Source organism: Rana temporaria, chromosome 3, assembly GCF_905171775.1.
Source record: "Rana temporaria chromosome 3, aRanTem1.1, whole genome shotgun sequence".
NCBI classification, from domain to species: domain Eukaryota; kingdom Metazoa; phylum Chordata; class Amphibia; order Anura; family Ranidae; genus Rana; species Rana temporaria.
In genome coordinates this window covers 356,115,974-356,138,999 of record NC_053491.1, presented here as the reverse complement: position 1 = coordinate 356,138,999, position 23,026 = coordinate 356,115,974, and the positions used below count along the sequence as shown (strand labels likewise).

At 46.5% G+C, this 23,026-nt stretch overlaps 1 protein-coding gene across 3 annotated transcripts in view; it reads right to left on the bottom strand.

The window, feature by feature from the left end:
- LOC120932667 (NAD-dependent protein deacetylase sirtuin-3-like) overlaps positions 1-13,840 on the bottom strand; it is a 41,561-nt gene extending 27,721 nt beyond the window's left edge. The window contains exons 1-2 of one of the 3 annotated variants that reach the window (XM_040345209.1): positions 13,735-13,840; positions 6,149-6,395 (exon numbers count right to left, since the gene is read on the bottom strand). In XM_040345209.1, coding sequence (XP_040201143.1) covers positions 6,149-6,384 — 236 coding nt within the window. In that variant the 5' untranslated portion in view covers positions 6,385-6,395; positions 13,735-13,840. The other 2 variants (XM_040345210.1, XM_040345208.1) reach the window with 2 other exon arrangements.
- Between the last annotated feature and the right edge of the window lie 9,186 nt (positions 13,841-23,026).

Genomic DNA, 23,026 nt, shown 5'->3' with positions numbered 1-23,026 from the left:
CACCAACGGCCTCCACCTCCACGCCCCCGGAGTGTGACATCACGAGCTAGCTTTCCCCCTGCAGCTCTTTGGAATCCTTGTGACGTGGCCGGCCTCCGCACTACATCCCCCATGATGCCCCGCGCCCGCCTCCGCCACCGGACCTCTGGGAATGTGCACCGTCCTCTTCCGGCACGCCCCGACCGCGCCACTTCCGGGGAGACATAGCTTCCGACGGACCCGAGACCTCGACACCGGAGCCCCAGCCCTGGATGCCCGTTCCGGATCGCCTCTCGTTGCCTGGACCGATGATGACGACTGTGCCACTCCTCCTCTACCCCCGCTCCTAGTGCGAGGCCTGCAAATACACTGCGCAAGACCCCCGGCGAGTCGGAACGATGTCCCCGCCCGGGGAAACTCCCCCTACATGGCAGACAGTGACACTTTCGTAGGGCCGCGGTCAAGCAACGACACAAGGCCCGAGCGCTCCCTCATCCGGACCTCTTAGCACCGACGGGCCCCCGCTCCGCCCCGCACGAAGACTACCCCTACAGACTGTCTCACCTCTACAACACCTGGCGCTGGAGCGGACAGAGCTGATCGCAACCCGGACTCTGGATAAGTATGCGCTCGCGATCCCGTGCTCCCGTTATCCCGTCCTTCATCTAGACTAAACGTGAACGGATTGCTGCCCGGTTACTGGGCATACACATGTGCTAGCGGACGATTTACCGGGGTCTTGGGATCGGGAGGTTTCGCCTGTGGCGGGATGGGGGTGCCGGTGTCTCTCTCTCTCTCGCCGCCCCCCCGCGGGCGGCTCGGCTCCGACGTCTCGGTGGCGGCTCGGCCGCGGGGGGGGGGCATCGGGTGGGGAACGACACACTCTGCAGCGGGCCATGTTGCTGGGACCCGGGACTGTACGGTATCACCAATGGCAGACCCCCTATAGCAACGGAATAGGCCCATGCCACCACGTCCATCCTCAGCTGGGTGCCCTTGGGATCTCACCCCTTGTGACAACGCAAGGTTGACCGCTCTGAGGTGGCGACACGGGCTCAGGTTCTCCTTAGTAGTTACTTTTTTTTTTTCACCCATAGCGGACGTTTTCTGGCTGGGACTCGGCCAACCCCCGGACGTACCGCGCGGTGGTGCCCGGACCTACCTCTAGGTGTGGGTGCCCCGTGCGGCCGCAACATACCGATTGTGTGTTTCACTCTAGGTAGGTGGTGGGACATAGATCCCCCCATCTAAATCGGTTTTCACACCCCCTCTCGTTGGAGGAGGGCTTTTTGGTATCCACTCCGGACCCCTCCCCTTCCCCGCGAACACCCGCCCTCTCGCGAGGACCCTCCCTTCCCCCCCCCCCCCATCCCATTTCAAGAACCAGACGGGTGGTAGCCCTGACAGCGGCTCTGCCCTCCCTCCCGTCTAGTCTCTGACCCTAGGGCTGCCTCCGGGAGACCCCCGCCCGAGGCCTACCCTCACTCCGCCACAGCTCAGAAGCTCCCCGCCACCCCCCGTGCTACTGCACGCCTGTAGGGACGACCACAACGACGGACTTGACGACAGAGACCGCTAGTCCCACACTGAAAGTGATCTCGGTGAACGTGCAGGGACTGAACCTCCCTGAGAAACGAGCCCAACTCCTCCTGGCCATGCACCGAGCCCAGGCAGACGTGGTGTTTGTGCAGGAAACGCATTTTAAATCAGGTGCCACTCCCAAACTGCACAATTTTAATTTTCCGCTTGTCCACCACGCCACAAACTCCCATGCCAAGACGAAGGGGGTCTCCATACTGGTAGCTAGAAAATGCCCTTTTACAGTGTCAGTCGCTGGCTGACCCGGAGGGTAGGTACCTGTTTTTGAAGGGCTCGTACCTGAACCGTACCGTCACACTCGCCAACATATATGCACCAAATACGCGCCAGGTCCCTTTCTTTCGATCCATATCAGAGGTACTGACGCCCTTTCAGTCAGGAATGCTGATATTGGGGGGCGACTTCAATGTGCCCCTCAACCCAGCACTGGATACGTCCACTGGCACATCATCGACCCCATACGCAGCCCTGAGGAGGATTAAAGCGATCCTCCAGGACCATCTCCTCCACGATACATGGCGAGCCTTAAACCCCACATGCAGGGACTACACATTCTACTCGGCTCCACACAACCGATACTCCCGACTCGACTACCTACTTGTTAGCCAGGAAGATCTACACAAGCTGACTGCTGCGGACATAGAGCCCATGTTCCTCTCGGACCACCACCCGATATCAGCGACACTGACCCCTCCCCCCTGCCACCCTCGAGCGAGGGTGTGGAGGCTAGATCCGTCCCTACTCACAGACCCGACAGTAGCTAAGGAGCTGAAGGAAGCTCTCACGGCGTATTTCCGGGAAAATAATCCAGACGACACGTCCCCGATCGTAAACTGGGAGGCACACAAATGTGTGGTTCGGGGCCTTCTGATAGCCGCAGCCGCCAAACGCAATAGGGAACGACGCAAACACTACAACACTTTACTAGAGAGGATTGCGCGCTTGGAGTCCGCCCACAAACACTCGCTAGCTCTCGCGACACTGCAGGAACTGAGCCAGGCCAGGGCCGAACTCCTGGAGGTTATCGGTAGAAAGATTAAATGTAGCTATGCCCTGGCTAAGAAATCCTTCTACGAACACGGTGACAAAGCAGGCAAAATGCTGGCGAAAGCCCTGCAATCCAAAAGAGCCAAGGCGACCGTCCACTTCCTGACAGACGACCAAGGCCGAAAAGTGCAGTCCTCTCCAGACATTGCTAAGCTATTCGTTAAGTACTACTCCAGCCTGTATAATCTACCCTCCCCGACTACGCAGAACGTTCAAAACACACAAGACTTAATTGCCGACTTCCTGCGCCAATACGGCCCTACCAAGTTGACGGAGGAGGCTAGGACGGAACTAGACAGGCCCCTAAACGGTGATGAGGTGGGCCCGGCCCTAAAACAACTGAAAGCGGGCAAAAGCCCGGGCCCAGATGGGTTGACCGCAGAGTACTACAAGGCCTACGCCGAGGTCCGCACACCGTTTTTTGTCTCGGCTTTTGCCTCCTTCGCCAACACCCACACCCCTCCCCGAGACTTATTGTCCGCCCACATAGTAGTCATTCCCAAGCCAGACAAGGACCTGACCGTAGTGACCAACTACAGACCCATTTCGCTCCTCAACGTGGACCTTAAGTGGTTCGCTAAGACGATTGCAAACAGGCTCCTCCCATATCTGCCCAAACTCATAGACCTGGACCAGGCCGGCTTTGTCCCCGGCCGGGAGGCACGGGACAATACCGTCACGGCTCTAAATATACACCACTGGCGTTCGACAGAGTGGCATGGGACTTCATGCGTGCGACCCTCGAAGCCACCAATCTCCCGCCGCTCATGTTGAACTATATAACTATGCTCTACGCGGGCCCCACGGCGAGGGTCAGCGTGAACGGCCACCTGCCGGACGCCTTCTCCATTTCGAACGGGACCCGCCAGGGATGCCCCCTCTCTCCCCTGATTTTCGTCCTCTCTAGAACCCTTCCTACGACGACTCAGGGCGAACCCGACGATCAAAGGGATTGACATAAAAGACCGGACCTACAAACTCGCCGCGTTCGCGGATGACATCCTCCTATTTTTAAGAGATCCCCTCACGACTATCCCCAACCTCCTGAAGGATCTTAAGGAGTTTAAATTCCTCTCAAATCTGCAAATCAACATCTCCAAATCATGCGCTCTGAACGTCTCCCTGCCTCAAACCCTGTGTGACCTGTGTCAGGTAAACTTCCCCTTTAAATGGAGCGCCAGAGCCATCACATATTTGGGGATACAGCTCCCCGCCTCCCTCTCGAACCTATACGCCCTCAACCATCTTTCGCTGCTCCAAGCGGTAGTGAAGGACTTGAGGGGATGGTCCTCGAAACACCTGTCTTGGTTCGGTAGGGTGGCGGTGATCAAGATGAATATCCTCCCCCGGATATTGTACGCCATGCAAGCGATCCCCATCAAGCTCCCCCCGGCGTTCTTCTCATCCTTTAGGTCGGCTTGCACGACCTTTGTGTGGCGAGGCACCCACCCCCGCCCGAGTTATGCCCGGCTCACGGTCCCCAAACTACAAGGTGGCCTAGGCCTCCCAGACCTCCACAAATACTACCTAGCATGCAGCCTCACTAGAATAGTGGACTGGGCCACCAATGGGACACACAAACAGTGGGTGGGGCTGGAACAATCATTCTCTTCCCTCCAACTGTCCAACCTGCCATGGGTCTCACGGGGCAACACCCCCCCGGCCTGCAGGGACCATCCCCTCATACTCCCATCGCTGCGGGGCTTCCGGGAAGCATGCACCAAACACAAACTATCGGACCAAAGCGGCCCACTGACCCCCCCATCAGACTGAACCCTGACTTCCCCCCAGGTATGCACCCTGCCTTTCTGGCAGACGGCTGGCCTCATGCGTCGGTACGGGCGGGCCAATTCTTTACCTCAGGTAGACTCTTGCTCCAAGCAGAACTGGCAGCTAAGACCGACAAAGACGAGTTCCCTTTCTGGATCTACCTACAAATCAGACACTTCCTGGACAGAACGGCCCCGAACCCCCATTGGTCTAGACCCTGCTCCCCCTTCGAGAACCTTTGTGCCAGTAAGGGACCACAAAGACACCTTATCTCTATAATCTACGGCTTATTGTTTTCCACGCACTCGTCCAAAATACACTGGGCCAACCAACAGTGGGAGAGGGATATCGCTCTTGATCTCACGGAGGTGGAATGGGAAGCGATATACAGACGGGCCCACAAGGGCTCGGCTAACGTCCAAACTCAGGAGAACGTGTATAAGCTCCTCTCCCGGTGGTACAAGACTCCGCTCAAACTACACAGAATTGATCCCACGCTCCCGAAAATCTGCTGGAGATGCCACCAGGAGACGGGCTCCTTCCTCCACATGTGGTGGACATGCCCGTCACTCACCTCCTACTGGACAGAGGTCCACAATCACATTGCACGCATAACAACAGATACATTAGAGTTTACGCCCGCGCAATATCTCCTCCACCATGCCCAGACGCTCCCGAGGGGCTACAACCGATCACTGGCCATGCACATGGTGAACGCGGCGAGGATGTGCATCCCGATTAGGTGGCTATCCCCACAACCACCCTCGCTAGTCGACTGGTTCCAACGAATCCAAAGAACAATGGAGATGTAAGATCTTATCCATCAAGCCAATGACAACCCTGCGAGGTTCAACGAGACATGGGCTTGTTGGAAACACTTCACTACGACTGCCGACTACAGGACAGCCTGACCTTGACGACTCTGACCTTGAAACCCAGCCTCCTCCTCCCCCGCTGAGCTGTGGCGGGCTGCATTTCACCTCCAATCCACTCCCCCCCATTGTCTGCTCCCTCCCCCACCGACCCAATCCCCTCCCTCCTTACCTTTTATCCTTTTTATCTTTTTGGTTAAATATACTCACGCCCTCTCCGGTTCACGGGGACGTCTCTATGCGGAAAGACCCTGCCACCAGAACTGAGTTAAGGTTAGGGCGATACGCCTAGAAACTCATCCTACATGTAGGTGTTCACCTTTGGTTGGCCTTCCACCACTGCCCTCGATAAGCCCTAGGGCTAGTTATAGGGATTATTACACTTTCTTTCCCTGGAAGCTCTACCCAAGGCTTAGGTTACTCCGCGTTGATTACGCATTCGGCGCATCATCGCCTCCAGCCGTAACCCACACTCACAAGCATATGGGACTGATTGTTGAAGCTCCATGTGATGGTTACCACATACGACTGATGGACTGCCGCTATGTGATGCTTACCTATGTTCTATAAGTGTAAGGGTTAGCGGCTGCGCCCGCAGGTACCCACTCTATGTATCTATGAATACTGCTATGCCATATGTCTTGTTACCTGTTACTGCTGAAGAGTTAATAAACACATTTTGGAACAAAAATAAAAATAAAAGATTAAGCACACATGACACCCTTCTTGTCCATATTCCTTTACAAATTCTAATTTCCATGGTTTGACTGTTAATAGTGGAGGTACTCTCAGAAATAAAACCACAAGTCTACAGCAATAGAATACGTCCACCCCAGTCTGTAAAACATTCCCAAAATAAAATATTTTGTTGTCTACCTCACCTGGTGTGACCTTGCTTATCAGACACAGAAAGCCGACTAATACTTGTTGTTAAAATGTCCTCTGGCGTAGAAACCGGATTAACTGGAGTTTTTGATGTTGTGGATTTTTGCCTGCTAGACTTGAGTGGAAGTGCTCTACTAGAAGAGGAAGTTGAAGGTTTTTCTGGCTTACTCCTTTTGTCAACATACTCCGTAGCCATTTTCGGTGACTGGAGAACAGATGCAGCACTTTTCATAGCGTTGGATACTGGTACAAAAAAAAATAAACAAAAAAAAAACCCAGAAATCAGTCCAAAATTGTTTATTATTATTATTATTATTATTATTATGAAGAAAACTAGGTTTATGAAATCATCATGGTGAACGGGTGGGCCCATTTGCAGCCACACACTGCAACACCAAGGGACCAATACTGACCAAATCCAGAGAGGCCTGATCAAAGTGGAACCTTCTTTTTTAGATCATGCAGTGAAGAGCCGATATAGTGTGGGGTCATTTTGGATGCCTTTAGCTGCTATTGTGCTTATTGCTAGGTGTTCAATGTGTCCCTATGCCTTTAGAGAGTGGGCTCCCTCGAGGCAAGCCTGCCCTCAATGTATCCAAACCTATACATGCTCCAACTTGGAGACTCTTAAAACTTTAGAGTTGGGACTGCATTACATAGGAACCTTGACATGGGCACTTCAGCTTCCACATATATTTGCAAATGTGTGCAACTAAACCCTCTGTATTTAATGTGAATGGTTAGACAGGGCAAATTTGGTTTAAGAGGGAAAAAAAAAAAAAAAAAAAAAAAAGAGAAAAAAAAGGGGGAGGAATAAAAACACAAAAAAGAAAAAGAATTCACACAAGGAACGCAAATGCCTAGTGCATTACCCTAGGTTTATTGGAGAAACCAAAAAGCCAAATTAATACCCACAAACAGAAGTATAATGCAAGACACTCTCTGATGGATAACCACAAAATTGACAATGTAAGCAGGATAAACGCATTTCAGGGATGTATCCCCTTCCTTAGAGATGAGCTCTGAGGAAGGGGAGGTGTCCCCAAAACACATTAGCTTGCCAATTGTGTTTAGACAAGTGCACACTGAAATATTTTGTTTCGGACTTTCATTTTCGTCCAAAAAATAAATGTATTTAGTTACTACAGAAATTCGTTTTTATCCGTTTCGTAAAAAAAAAAAAAAAAAAGCTTTTTTGAGAAAAATCCGAATTAAGGTAGAATCTGCCATTGAAGGCTTATGGCGTCTGTCGAATGTTCCAAGAAGATTCGACAGAGCAGCTAAACTATACGACGCCGCAATCGTACATTTCCGTCAAATGTTCTGCCTACAAGCTATAGAAGAACAATGTTAATGTTGTATGACACTAGTAATAATTATATTTATAAATTACTACTACTAGTCAACCAACATTCAAAATTCTTCTATAGCCTATGGGCCGAGCTTTTGACCGAAAATATACGATTGCGGCGTTGTACAGTTTAGCTGCTTGTCGAATCTTCTTAGAACTTGCGACAGACACCATAAGCCTTCAATGACAGATTTGACGTTTGTACGTTTTTCGTTGTTTCGTCGAATCTTCGTCGGTCATGTCGAATGGTCTACCCAAACACTGTCTCTATAATGTCGAATCTTTCCTCTCCAGGTCAAATAATCTTGGACTAATAGAGTTAAGGTTAGGCACATTCGACCACAGGTTCGATAGAAACAGATTACTATTGTCAGCATCATGTTGAATCTCCTATCTATATCAAACAGTTAGCAATGAAAACAAAGCATTTTTTTTATGTCGGATCTTTCAGATTCTGCACGTTCGTTTTCGCTTGTTAGAACTAATAAAAATACCTGAAATTCGAACGAAAACTAATGCACATGTCCAATTGTGTGGTCATCTGTCATCACCTTGATTGACCATCAGAGAATGTCTTGCACATTACTTTGGTTGTTTGCGAGTATTAGTTTGGCTATTTGGTTCTCCAATAAACCTTGAGTAATGCACTAGGTGTTTGCGCCCCCCTGTGTGTTCTTTTGCAGCTTTTTGGTTGGATACCACTGTCTGAGGAGGGCTTGAGAGTGTCGCCTGTCGGGTCCAAAAGTTCTACTGAAGCCAAGCTGGAGAGATGCGGGGGCTGAATCCTGTGGCAGAGGATTCCGGACCAAAGTGTCTCCTCATAAAGGAAGGTCTGTGGCAGAGACTGTACTTTACTTTGTGCGCCATCCCTGCTGCTAGGCCAGTGAGAGGGACCTATCCGGGAGAGCAATACCCACTCTGGCGACGAGAACGGTTTGTGGGAAGCAGGAGTGTTTCCCTATTTGCGATTATGCACCTGAACCTACCTACCCTTCCACCCTTCTTTTCTAAAGTTCTGCAAAAATAAATACAAGAAAAAGATGTGCATTGTGTAAACATTGAAATTCTTCAGACTCTCCTTTCACCCTGGACAGCGAGAAAATAGAGGCAACGTGCCACCCAAAAATAACCAGCAGCTCCTCCCGGGGTAGTACTACACACACACACACACACACACACACACACACACATTTAGAAATTTTTCCCTGCTAAAACACTGCTGGCAGTGGGGATTTCTGCTTCTAAATGCAGGTGTGTGCATGGACACATAGGCCAACATACAGGGGTGTCAAGAGGCAGACAAACAAACAAACAAACACACACACACACACACACACACACACACCTCTAGGAGAAGCGTTAAAAACATTAAGGCCTACATTTTTATGTACACAGCTGCATGGCTGTCTTAATGAGAGGGCACACCTGGGCACTGCCCAGGGGACCCAGCTGCATGGGGGGCCCCTGCACTTTCCCCAAAGCAGCTGGTCCTTGAGCCCACGCTGCCTCAAAATTGGGGGGCCCCATGATGGCACAGAGTGATAGATATACAGGGGAGGCAGGCTGGCAGGGGTTCGCTGTGCAGAATGATACCCATTTCACAGCCAGCAGGGAGGGCCGGAGCGCCAGTGATGCTCTGACCCCACCCCTGGCAGCTTGAATGCTCGGGACTCGAAGGAAGGGATGTAGTGTTTCTTTGCTGTACAGAATGATTGTTCATGTAGTTAATGTGGAGCTCCACCCAAAAGGGGAAACTCCCACTTGTCTGTCTCCTACCTACTTGATGTCCGTTTACCTGCACTGTCTCCATTGTAGGGGCCCCCAGAGTATTACTTTGACCAGGGGCCAATTATGCTATTAAGACGGCCCTGCACAGCTGTGTTGTAGAAGTAACACTTTAGTAGTTAAATGTTGGCATGTAACTGTTGTGCGACAATTGCTCATCACACTGGAGTACAGAAAACGTCTCCATTTAACAAAAATCATTTTTAGAGGCGATAAAATATTGTAATCTGTTTATACTCAAGCGCAGGAAATTTTGTGGCCATTTTTATTTTCCAAACACAGCCTTTGTCTGCATTTTATTTTCATACAATCTGTATTTTTTATGCACAGTTGGCAAGCCCAGCTATACAGAAACTGAAAAGGAATTTTTAGGTCAGACAACCATCAGAAAGGACTACACTGCCATCTAGTGGTAAACTGAATTATTAAAAAAACACTAAAAAAAAAAAATGCAACGGTACAGCTAGAATGTCGTAAATTGGTATGCACTTGAAGACCTGGCCTTTACTGGCACTTTGTTTACAGGTTTGAATCTAAGGCCCCACACACACCATTCGATTTTCTGCAGATTTTTGTCTTCAGATTTACCAAAACCAAGTAGTCCTTTGGCACCAATGTGTTGTAACAACCTTCATGTATTTGGATGCCATTAAAAATTAATGGCAGCGCACAACCTATGCATTTTTGGTGCTTTTTGCACTACAGAACCTGGTCCATAGGAAATTGTTAAATTGGCTGTAGTGCAAATCTGCAAAAAAAAAAAAAAAAAAAAAACAGTGAGAATAGCAACAGTGAGTGAAGGTCCAGACATTCAATAAAGAGTTTCAATGCTTTATTGCCCAGGCCAAACACGGCCAACATCAACACAATTTAGGGAGGTCAAAGTTGATGAAGGAAGAAGAAGAGAACCATCGGTATCAGGCCTGGATATAGAACTGAGCAATACACTGCTCTGCATTGAACCAATTTGGTTACACGTCGCCACTCTACTCGGAGTGGGTGAAGTGCCCCCGGACAGACTCCTATGATAGGCCCGGCAGCCGGAGCGTCACTTAGGATAATACTAGGAGGAACAGGTCTCTCACACAGACTTGTCTCTAGGGCCCCTGCCACAGGCCAATTCCAATAGAGGACTTGAGTGAATAAGGAAGGAGAATGCTCCCAGTAGGCTTTTCTATAAATGGTCCCCGGATGACAGCAAGCATACCTGTCAGTGGTCCGGACACCTGACCCCAGGCTGGGATTCTTTCAATAGGCCTTGGAACCCAGTGGAACGCTGAGATCCCTTCTCTCATCAGGATGAGGTTCGCTGCAGAGTTCAGCTCTGGCCAGGTGGGCCGCGCCGGCGGGGTCCATGGATGCGCGTACCCTGAAGGTGGGTACCGCACCTGGAACGGGGACCCCACGGAAAAGAAGAACCTCAACACATGACCTCTGTCCCAGATATACCCTCCCCCAGCATGCCCTGCGAGGGAAAACATCCTCTAATTGGCTGCTGAGAGAAGATCTGATCTGCTAGAACCCCTCTGGCGCCAGCTGCCGGCCAGGGGTGGCATTGCACTTCCTGACCACAGACTGACCCAGTGAATATTTCCAGAATGACAAAGGTCCCAAATTTAAACAAACACTGGAAGCGAGCAAAGTAACTCTCCCGTCCCACTAAATTTAGGCGTAGTGCCCATGCTGAAAGCCAGGGGGCGCTACAGGAAAAAAAGCAAAAAAAAAAAAGCACTAAAAATGCATAGGTGTGAAATCACGCCTTAGTGGAAAATACAGTATGTACAATCTTAGATTGTAAGCTCTAAGGAGCAGGGCCCTCCGATTCCTACTTTATTAAAGTGTATTGTATTTGTACTGTCTACCCTCAAGTTGTAAAGCGCTGCGAAAACTGTCTGTATAATAATAATAATCTGTCCTGGCATATTGGCAGTTCACTTGACTTGTGATTGACTTTCCTTCCCTTCCTCATTCTGTTCCAATATTGATGTCACTTATTTGAATGTATTTGAGTCATATGTTTTACTTTGCAGTGTGTGTGTGTATGACTACAGGGGTACTTGCCTCTAGGAGTACATTCTCATATATTATATTTATTTCAAATATGTTTATTCACTTTTTATAGCGCAACTTATTATTTTCCTAATATTGGCAGCCCAATCAAACGAATGGGCTGCTTTATAATAATGCATATGAAGACATCCCAACTGATGAGAACAGCGTGGGCTTTTGGTTTGCTTAGGTAAACCTACAGGATGTTTACCAATGCACACACAGCATTGGAGCCTCTCCAAAGGGCAATTTCTAAGCTGAAGGACCAGACTCTTTGGAAGAGCTGGACATGCATACAGAAGTATTTTCATAGGATACTGCAGATTTTGACACTTTTCTGTTACCGTTTTGTGCACGTGTACTGAAAAGGAGTGGAGGAAAAAAAAAAAAAAAAAAAAAAGTTTATATAGAGAGCACTGCATATCCACCTTTTGCAACAAAATTATAAATGCACATATATTTGCAGTAAAAAAAAAAAAAAAAAAAAAAAAAGCACGTAATTAAGTCCAGGTTCACACTTGTGCATGGTGCGGGATCGCATGGATTCATGTTTAAACGGTCAGTTCTCGATATGAGAGCTGAAATGGGGGTGTCATTAACATTGTATTGGCATTCCCAGCAGTTTGCATATGGCAGTGTGAACTATCATGCGAGACGGGTGCGATGCGGGAACCCGCAGTGGATTTGCAGGGTTCCCGCATCGCACAAGTGTGAACCGAGCCTTCTTCTTTTGCAATCAGCCTGCAAGGCATTGCAACTGCGTTAAGTGTATTTTGGTTGGATTACTAGACTCAAAGCACAATTCTGAGTACCGTTACCTGTGTCTGGCAGCTGCCCAAAAACATTGGGAGCTGATGCTCATGGGCCAAACCACCCGTGGGTGTAACCCGAGACTACACATAAGGCCAAGTCTACCCTGCTGCAATAAGATTTTCAGTGCAATTAGGTCGTGCAACTTGGATGCGGTTTGCCTATTCTACTGGGCCATAACTGCACTAGAATCTAGGATGGCCGCCTCATCCCTTTAAACCCAAACACATACGAATTACACAGGTTCTCTGGCTGAATAAGGGGATAATTAAATGCACTTGGTGCCTTATCTGCATTAAATGAGCCTCAGAACCTGTGTAACTCATATAGGTTTGGGTTTAAAGGGATGAGTTGGCATCCTTCCTGGAATCACACCAAAGTAATACAGAAACCTCTCATAAATCACACCATGCTGAGTTGCACTGAGAACAGGCACCATTGAAGGCCCACCTATGCTTTTCAGTGCAGAAGCACACTACAGTCCAACATGGCTTCCTATGGGTCATGTTCACATCTGTGCTCTTTCCACAGGTGTGTTTTAAGGAAAGGGTCAGAGATTTTTTTCCCCTTCTCCCGCAGTAGGTTTAATTTTTGGTTCCATAGACTTCAATGGAAATGCATCAAAATGGCAGTGCTTACGTTTTTGATGCATTTCTGCTGGTTACTCCCACAAGGCAACGGACACACACACACACACACCACACACACACACACACACACACACACACACACACATCAAAATTGTTAAAAAAAACACGCACCTGAAAAACACATCACTCACAACCTGCATAGGTGTAAACCAAGCGATTTGCATTGCGTCACATTTGAAATAGCACTAGTGCGAATAGAGCATAGGCCCCTTTCACGCTGATTATTTTTTGACCAGATTTACAAAATAAATAATTTACATTGGTAAAATTTCTGAATCTTTGGTATGCTTTTCAAAACCACACCAAACATGCATTGAAGCAAAAAGGAAACATAATACAGTTAAAAAAAAGTCACATCTATATTTTACAGGTGCGCACAGTCAGACAGCCAGAAAATTAGCTGGGAACACAAAAAAATAAAATAAAAAAAATTAAATAAAAAATCCACCCAAAAGTTTGATACAGCAGGCAACAACCCTACTAGATGCCAACTTTGTTAGATTATTTCAATGGACAGTTAGCTGCTGGGATACCGTCATAGCTTTTATTGCAGTGTATTGTATTGAGAGGAGCAGAGTGCCATTTCCCCTAAATGAGGGAGTATTTATTCTGAATATAATACTGGCTTATTTTATACAAAAAGGTTTCATTGCGATTTGTAAAATACCTATAACAAAATATGATTTTTTTTACTAAATTAAAAACGGATCTACAAACAGTAATTGTAACTATGTGTGTCAGTCCCTTAGTGCATGAAAACTCAGGTTACTCATACTACATTACCAGACTTTTCAGCACCTTACTTTTCAACATTCCAGCCATAGAATGTTCAGTTAGTGATAAATCTGTAAAAATCACAGCCATCGATCATTCAGTTAGGGACAAATCTGCAACATTCCTACCATAGATCGTTCCCTATCACACACATCCAAATTACCAGGCGATCCAGCACCAGCAGCAATCACTCCCTTCTCTCCTGGGCAACCACAACCAAGCCGAGTCTATAGGAAACACGTCACCCAGCTGAACAGGTTAAACCTGTATCCTGTTGATCAATTAATTAATTAGTATTCCATCATTCACTAAAGCTGGCCATAAATTACACATCTTTCTTCTACAGCTTTCCTTTAGATTTACCAAAACCATATAATAGGAGGTCAAACCTTAACACTTTCAATCTGTATGTAATCAGGCAGGCCCTTGCACTACATAGTTGAAGGTAAAATCAAAGGGAATTGAATAAGGAAATTGTATGGCGTATGGCCAGCTTTACACAGGACATGATTTTTTTAAAAATATTTTTATAATTTTTTTTTTTAGTTCTCTCCAGCCACTTTCAAGGGAAGTGATTGCACTATGGAATATTTAGTGATTTGTGTTCATGCATAGCAGGGATATGCAATTAGCGAACCTCCAGCTGTTGCAAAACTACAAGTCCCATCATGCCTCTGCCTCTGGGTGTCATGCTTGTGACTGTCAGAGTCTTGCTATGCCTCATGGGACTTGTAGTTCTGCAACAGCTGGAGGTCTGCTAATTGCATATCCCTGCACTACAGTAATATGAAAATAGGAAATTGGGAGGAAGACCCCCATTTGGTAGACCATATAGGTCTGGTACCTCATCCTAATCAATTATATACAGAATATGGACAATAACACACTAAATACAAGGGCTATAACCAGGGATGGACTGGCCATTGGGACTACAGGGAGTTTCCCGGTGGGCCGATGGCTCAGTGGGCCGGCTTCAGTGACAGCGGACTGCCGCCCCCCTCTGCTCCTTTGTCTCTCCCTTCCCGCAGTGTTCACCTGGGGGGAACAGAGAAGCAGGGGGAGGACCAGAGGAGCAAGGGGGACGACAGAGGAGCATGGGGGAGGGGGCAGACAGCTGACTCAACAGCTATGACCTGGGAGTTTCTCACTTCTGCCTAATCTTGTCCCATAAGTAGGGTTGCCAACTCATCCCTTTAAAATAGAACACATATGAATTACACAGGTTCTGAGGCTAATTTAATGCAAATAAGGCACCAAGTGAGTTTAATTACCTCCTTAATCAGCCACAGAACCTGTGTAATTAATATGTGTTCTGTTTTAAAGGGATGAGTTGGCAACCCTACCCATAAGGGGGGCACGGAACTGATTCTTTGCCCCGGGTTAAATAATGTTTAGCTTCCCCACTGGTTCTGCCTATAAGAGGACCAGTACCAGCCGTTCTACTCTAATAAAAGTAGAACTGCTAGTAGCTAGTGAAGGGGGAGAGGGGGCTTGGGTGGCTGGGGTGCGGGAGTTGCCCAGCTGCCATGGAAGAGACCTGTCAAAGTGGGCCAGTCTGGATGAAGTCCAGGGCCAAATTTCTGTCCCAGTCCAGCCCTGGCTATAACCGTACTCAATGTACACATATCAAAATACATACAGCACACAAAAGATGCACATAAAACATAACCACAACCATCTAGTACTCCTTGAATACAAGTTCTTGGTGGCTCCCCTATGGTCCATAGGGTGGTTCCATAGGGGAGCCACCAAGAACTTGTATTCAAGGAGTACTAGATGGTTTTGGTTATGTTTTATGTGCAGCTTTTGTGTGTTTTGTATGTTTTTTGATATGTATACATGTGCAATTTTTTTTATATAATAAATATTTTTTGATACCTTTTACAAAAATTGGGTACCCCTACTAAAAAACACAAGAAAAGTGTGGCTGGGTAAAATGACAGCATCTCCCCGGGGGTCATTCACACCAGAGTTTTGCAGTAAAGCACCCAGATGTACCTACGCAGCCACAATGCACTGTGGTGCACTGCAATAAAAGGCAACATACACTAAATATGTGTGTGTTGAGATTTATTACAGTGCGTTCATTTATAATGAGCTGTCCAATGCAACATGCCCCAATGCGACTCCCACATGTACAAATATACAGGTGTTGTCAAGCACCGCGTCCTAGAGTGAACCAGCCGCTGCACTGCAAGTAGACAAGGCATTATGCCCCTGAGCTGCACTGCAATAGCCACCCAATGCAGTTCCGCTGCATCTGGTGTGAACCAGCTTTCACACTGTTATGCCCTGTACACACGATCGGTTCATCCGATGAAAATGGTCTGATGGATTTTTTCATCAGATATCCGATGAAGCTGACTTTCATCAGTCGTGCCTACACACCATCAGTTAAAAAAAAACGATCGTGTCAGAACGCGGTGGCGTAAAACACAAGACGTGCTGAGAAAAATGAAGTTCAATGCTTCCAAGCATGCGTCGACTTGTTTCTGAGCATGCGCGGATTTTTAGCCGATGGACGTGCCCACAGACGATCGTTTTTTTTTCTATCGTTTTTTTAACCATCAGATAATTTTAAAACAAGTTCCTAGTTTTTTCACCGATGGATAAAAAACAATGGGGCCCACACACGATCGGTTCGTCTGATGAAAACAGTCCGTTTTCATCAGACGAACCGATCGTGTGTACGCGGCATTACTGTAGATTATTGTGCATTGCGTTAGGGTAGCCTCATTATTTTAATAGACTACCTAAAGCACCAACATGCATCACAAAGGTACATGCAGCTTTTTTAGAAAGATAGTTTGCAATTCAGAAAAAAATGCCACCACATTGACCAGCACTCGTTATGGTGTGAACAGGCATCAATGCACCAACACACACCATCCATCACTGGTCGGCCAGCTTCTGTCGGAAAAGCATGCTGGAAAACCAGCAGCTGACTGGCTCCCTATCAGCGCTCTCAGCCAATTGCACTGACCAGAGAGTTTTGGCGGGGGGGGGCACCCCCCTTTCGGAACACAATAGCTCAACAGGGGAAATCGCTCTACTAACATTGTATTGTTAGTACAGCAGCTCCAATCTGAGCTGTCAGGTTTTTTTTCCCATTGAGGCCCCGTACACACGACCGGATCTATCCGCTGAAACTGGTCCGACGGACCAGTTCCAGTGGACAGATCCGGTCGTGTGTAGGCCTGAGCGGACAATTGTCCGGCGGATCGGACAGTTTCCAGCGGATAAAAATTTCTTAGCATGCTAAGAAATCTGTCCGCTGGAAACCTGTCCGTCGGACGTGTTCGGTCGTCTGTACAGATTCACCGGACACGTCCGACCGACCGCCATCCCTCGCATGCGTCGTACTGATTCGTCGCATGCGTGGAAGCATTGAACTTCCAGGGCCGCGCACGATGACGCGGCGACGGCACGGCCACGCCCCGCGTATTGTTTACGCACGGATTTCTGTCTGATGGTGTGTACAACCATCAGACAGAAATCTTCGGGCGGATTATCCGTCCGTGTGTACGGGGCCTCAACCTGCTGGGTTGAATTAAAGGTAAAACTATTGGTGTGTCCCACAATGCAGCTGCTGGCAGGGGACAGGATTTTCTACTCATGCTGTGGCGGAGAAAAAGGTAAGATTTTGCACTTTTTCTATTTTGATGTACTTTGCTAATTTAAATTGAAGATTAATTTGGGCATTACCATTTCAGAGAGAACTGATCAGCATCACAAGTAGGGTTGTCCCGATACCGATACCGAGTATTTGCGGGAGTACTTGTACTCCCACAAATGCCCCCAATGCCTGAATAGAATACTTGACCCCGCCGCCGCCGCACTCCACATACCGCAAAGCCGCCACTGCCGCATTAATCAGCGCGCGGGGAACATTACAGGCAGCTTTCGTTTGAATAGCTGTATTCCCCGCCGCGCCGTGTATAGACACTCCCCCTTGCTCGGTATTGGACAGATCCGTCCTATTCCGAGCAAGGGGGAGTGTCTATACACGGCGCGGCAAGGAATGGACAGCTATTCAAACGAAAGTTGCCTGTAATGTTCCCCGCATGCTGCGGCAGCGGCGGCGGCATCATCATCTACTAGGTATGGGGGACATGGCTGCAATATATGGGGGGACATGGCTGGATATATGTGGGGGGACATGGCTGCAATATGTGGGGGGGCATGGCTGCAATATATGGGGGGACATGGCTGGATATATGTGGGGGGACATGGCTGCAATATGTGGGGAGACATGGCTGCATATGTGGGGGGACATGGATGCATATGTGGGGGGACATGGCTGGATATATGTGGGGGGACATGGCTGGATATATGTGGGGGGACATGGCTGGATATATGTGGGGGGACATGGCTGGATATATGTGGGGGGACATGGCTGGATATATGTGGGGGGACATGGCTGGATATATGTGGGGGGACATGGCTGCAATATGTGGGGGGACATGGCTGCAATATATGGGGGGACATGGCTGCAATATATGGGGGGGACATGGCTGGATATATGTGGGGGACACGGCTGGATATATGTGGGGGGACATGGCTGCATTTGGGGACACATTTTAAAAAAAGTATCGGTATTCGGTATCGGCGAGTACATGAAAAAAAGTATCAGTACTTGTACTCGGTCCTAAAAAAGTGGTATCGGGACAACCCTAATCACAAGCATAAAACTATTAGTGGTCCATTGGAATCTGTCCAGAATAACCAGATCACATGCTGCCAATAATAGCTTATACAGTGCCTTGCGAACGTATTCGGCCCCCTTGAACTTTGCGACCTTTTGCCACATTTCAGGCTTCAAACATAAATATATAAAACTGTAATTTTTTTTGAAGAATCAACAACAAGAGGGACACAATCATGAAGTGGAAAGAAATTTATTGGATATTTCAAACTTGTTTAACAAATAAAAAACTGAAAAATTGGACGTGCAAAATTATTCAGCCCCCTTAAGTTAATACTTTGTAGCGCCACCTTTTGCTGCGATTACAGCTGTAAGTCGCTTGGGGTATGTCTCTATCAGTTTTGCACATCGAGAGACTGAAATGTTTGCCCATTCCTCCTTGCAAAACAGCTCGAGCTCAGTGAGGTTGGATGGAGAGCGTTTGTGAACAGCAGTTTTCAGTTCTTTCCACAGATCCTCGATTGGATTCAGGTCTGGACTTTGACTTGGCCATTCTAACACCTGGATATGTTTATTTGTGAACCATTCCATTGTAGATTTTGCTTTATGTTTTGGATCATTGTCTTGTTGGAAGACAAATCTCCGTCCCAGTCTCAGGTCTTTTGCAGGTTTTCTTCCAGAATGGTCCTGTATTTGGCTCCATCCATCTTCCCATCAATTTTAACCATCTTCCCTTTCCCTGCTGAAGAAAAGCAGGCCCAAACCATGATGCTGCCACCACCATGTTTGACAGTGGGGATGGTGTGTTCAGGGTGATGAGCTGTGTTGCTTTTACGCCAAACATAACGTTTTGCATTGTTGCCAAAAAGTTAGATTTTGGTTTCATCTGACCAGAGCACCTTCTTCCACATGTTTGGTGTGTCTCCCAGGTGGCTTGTGGCAAACTTTAAACGACACTTTTTATGGATATCTTTAAGAAATGGCTTTCTTCTTGCCACTCTTCCATAAAGGCCAGATTTGTGCAGTATACGACTGATTGTTGTCCTATGGACAGAGTCTCCCACCTCAGCTGTAGATCTCTGCAGTTCATCCAGAGTGATCATGGGCCTCTTGGCTGCATCTCTGATCAGTCTTCTCCTTGTATGAGCTGAAAGTTTAGAGGGACGGCAGGGTCTTTGTAGATTTGCAGTGGTCTGATACTCCTTCCATTTCAATATTATCGCTTGCACAGTGCTCCTTGGGATGTTTAAAGCTTGGGAAATCTGTTTGTATCCAAATCCGGCTTTAAACTTCTCCACAACAGTATCTCGGACCTGCCTGGTGTGTTCCTTGTTCTTCATGATGCTCTCTGCGCTTTAAATGGACCTCTGAGACTATCACAGTGCAGGTGCATTTATACGGAGACTTGATTACACACAGGTGGATTCTATTTATCATCATTAGTCATTTAGGTCAACATTGGATCATTCAGAGATCCTCACTGAACTTCTGGAGAGAGTTTGCTGCACTGAGAGTAAAGGGGCTGAATAATTTTGCACGCCCAATTTTTCAGTTTTTTATTCGTTAAATTTCGTTCCACTTCATGATTGTGTCCCACTTGTTGTTGATTCTTCAAAAATAACTTATGTATAATTGCAATTATGTAAAGTGAGTGATAATTAAAGGGATGGCATTGTTATATACTTGTATGGAGGCAAACATGATTACACAGTTCAGCTCTTAACAAAAATATTAACATGAATTAGCATCTTATTTTACATAAAATGTACAGGGTTGAAACAGCTATTTGTATAGCAGCTGTCTTAGTATGCATATCACTTCTGTTCTGCTTCGCTGACATACTTTAAGGAATGATGACTGATGCTTCCTCCTCCAAGGAGGTGTTGTTCTGTTCCAGCCCTGTCATTTCATATAAAGGACATCCAGCCATTCCTGCTGATGATTGGAAATCTGCAGTGCAGGAAGGTCATTAAAGGGGTTGTAAAGGTACAATTTTTTCCCCCTAAATAGCTTCCTTTACCTTAGTGCAGTCCTCCTTCACTTACCTCATCCTTCCATTTTGCTTTTAAATGTCCTTATTTCTTCTGAGAAATCCTCACTTCCTGTTCTTCTGTCTGTAACTACACACAGTAATGCAAGGCTTTCTCCCTGGTGTGGAGTGTTGTGCTCGCCCCCTCCCTTGGACTACAGGAGAGTCAGGACGCCCACTAACACACAGCTCCTTTCTCCATCTGCAACGTAGAGAGCGTTTTGACTCTCCTGTAGTCCAAGGGAGGGGGCGAACACGACACTCCACACCAGGGAGAAAGCCTTGCATTACTGTGTAGAGTTACAGACAGAGTTCCCTTCTAAAAATTGTTTTCTTTGTCTGAATTTCTCATTTCCTGTTTCTCCTCCATAAGCTTGCCCCCATCATCCATGGGGGTTAGCCAGCCAGAACAGCTTACTGAGGAGGAACAGGAAGTGAGAAATTCAGACAAAGAAAAAAAACATTTAGAAGGGAAATCAAAGAAAAAGGTAAGTGAACCTTTACAACCCCCTTTAAGTTAAAAAAAAAAAAACACCTAGACTCTGGAACCACTTTGAGACTGTATGTGATTTTACAGAACATTATGATTCTCAGAGACAGCATCAGCAACACTATATTGTGGCATCACATAAATTGCACGTTTATTAATTTTGTTTCCTTTTACAATTTCCATTGGCTCACATACAGCAGCATCAACCCAATATGATTGATTGAAAAACAAAATCTTACTATGTAGCTTTTGCAAAGACAAGTCATTTTTTGTGGCAGGTTTAAAATCCCTAACATGAAATCCCTAACATCTTACTATATTACATTTGACATAAAAGTAGAACATTTTCTAAAAATTTCCAGATGCAATCTGCCTGTTCTGTACCTCAAAACTAACGACCTGTCCAATCGGATAAAAAAAAGCTGTACTGCACATCCGTATATTTTTCTTCTTGCTGTTTTTCTATTTTAGGATGTATTGTGATGCCGCGTACAGACGGTCATTTTTTGTGATGAAATAAAATGACATTTTTAAAAATGTCATTTAAAATGATCGTGTGTGGGCAAAATGTCATTTTATGTCTTCTGAAAAATGACAAAAAAAAAATTCGAACATGCTCGAATTTTTTATGTCATTTTTTAAAATGTCATTTTTTGTGTCATAAAAAATGATCGTGTGTGGGCAAAAATGACGTTTTAAACCCGCACATGCCCAGAAGCAAGTTTTGAGACGGGAGGTAAAACTACTATTCATAATGTAGTAAGCACATTCATCACGCTGTAACAGACAAAAAAGCACGAAACGTCTTTTACTAACAAGTAACCAGCTAAAAGCAGCCTCAAGGCGAATAGAACTTCCCCTTTAGAGTGCCGTCACTTTGTTCACCATTTTTCAAAACGATGGTGTGTATGCTACATCGTTTTTGAAAATGAAGTTTCAAAAATGAAGTTTTTTTTCATCACTTCAAACTTCATTTTTTTTCCATCGCAAAAAATGACCGTCTGTATGCGGGATGAGTCCACACTACTGACCTGGCATTCAACACTTCTACATGCAGTGACCATCAATGCAAAGGTACATTTTCCTTACTATAGCAAGGGGACACTTTTCCACTGACAAGTAGTATTAGGGGAAGCTACAATTTTTTCCAGTTTGCTTTTTTTTTTTTTATATTTTTAGTTATTTGATTATAATTACTGTATATGGAGCAGGGGAGTGTTGTAAAAAGTCTTCATACTCTTATGCATTTTTTTTATTCTTCTATTTAAAACTGATAATGCAATTGTTATGTAACCTGTAGATTTCGACGCGGGAACGACGACCATACTTAACATTGACTAGGCCAGCTATTTGTTCGACTAACTTTACGCCGGAAAAAGCCGTATGTAAACGACTTAAAAAAAATGCGCCGGGCGCACGTACGTTTCTGAATCGGCGTATCTAGTCATTTGCATATTCTACGCCGAACTCAACGGAAGCGCCACCTATCGGCCAGCGTAAATATTGCACCCTAAGATACGACGGCGTAGGAGACTTACGCTGCTCGTGTCTTAGCCTAATTTAAGCGTATCTGGTTTCCAGAATAAGCTTAAATTTAAGACGGCGTAGATTCAGAGTTACGTCGGCGTATCTACTGATACGCCGGCGTAAAGTTATCTAAATCCAGCTATTAGTAATTTTTCTTAGTAGAAGGGGGTTACCTTAGACTTCCAAATGATTTCAATGGTTCCTAAGCTGTAAAAGGGTAGAGAAAGGCTGGGCTAATGGGCTAATTTAAAATGTTTGAGATTTTTTAATCAGTTGTTTTGAAAAACATGGCCATTACAGTACAACTGCAGAGGAAACATGGTGGTACGTGCTCATAAATATGCCATGAGAATATTTGCCTACTTACCGTATGTCTGCATTTTGCTTTTGGAGCAGTGAGAGTGTGGAAAAGCCAAGGAACCTCATCATATTTCAGCCTGCTCTATCTTTATAGACCTGCTTTTAATACACAAAACCCCAACTATGGGGTAGATCCACATACAACGGCGCATTATTGCGCCGGGCGTAGCGTATCTAAGATACACTACGCCGCTGTAACTTACTTCTTTTTGGTTTGAATCCTCAACGAATTTGCGCCGTAAGTTACGGCGGCGTAGTGTATCTGTTGCGGCGTAAGGGCACGGAATTCAAATGGAAGTGATGGGGGCGTGTTTTATGTTAATACGTCGTGACCCGACGTAAACAATGTTTTTTTGGAACTGCGCATGCGCCATCCCTGGGGGTATCCCAGTGCACATGCTCGA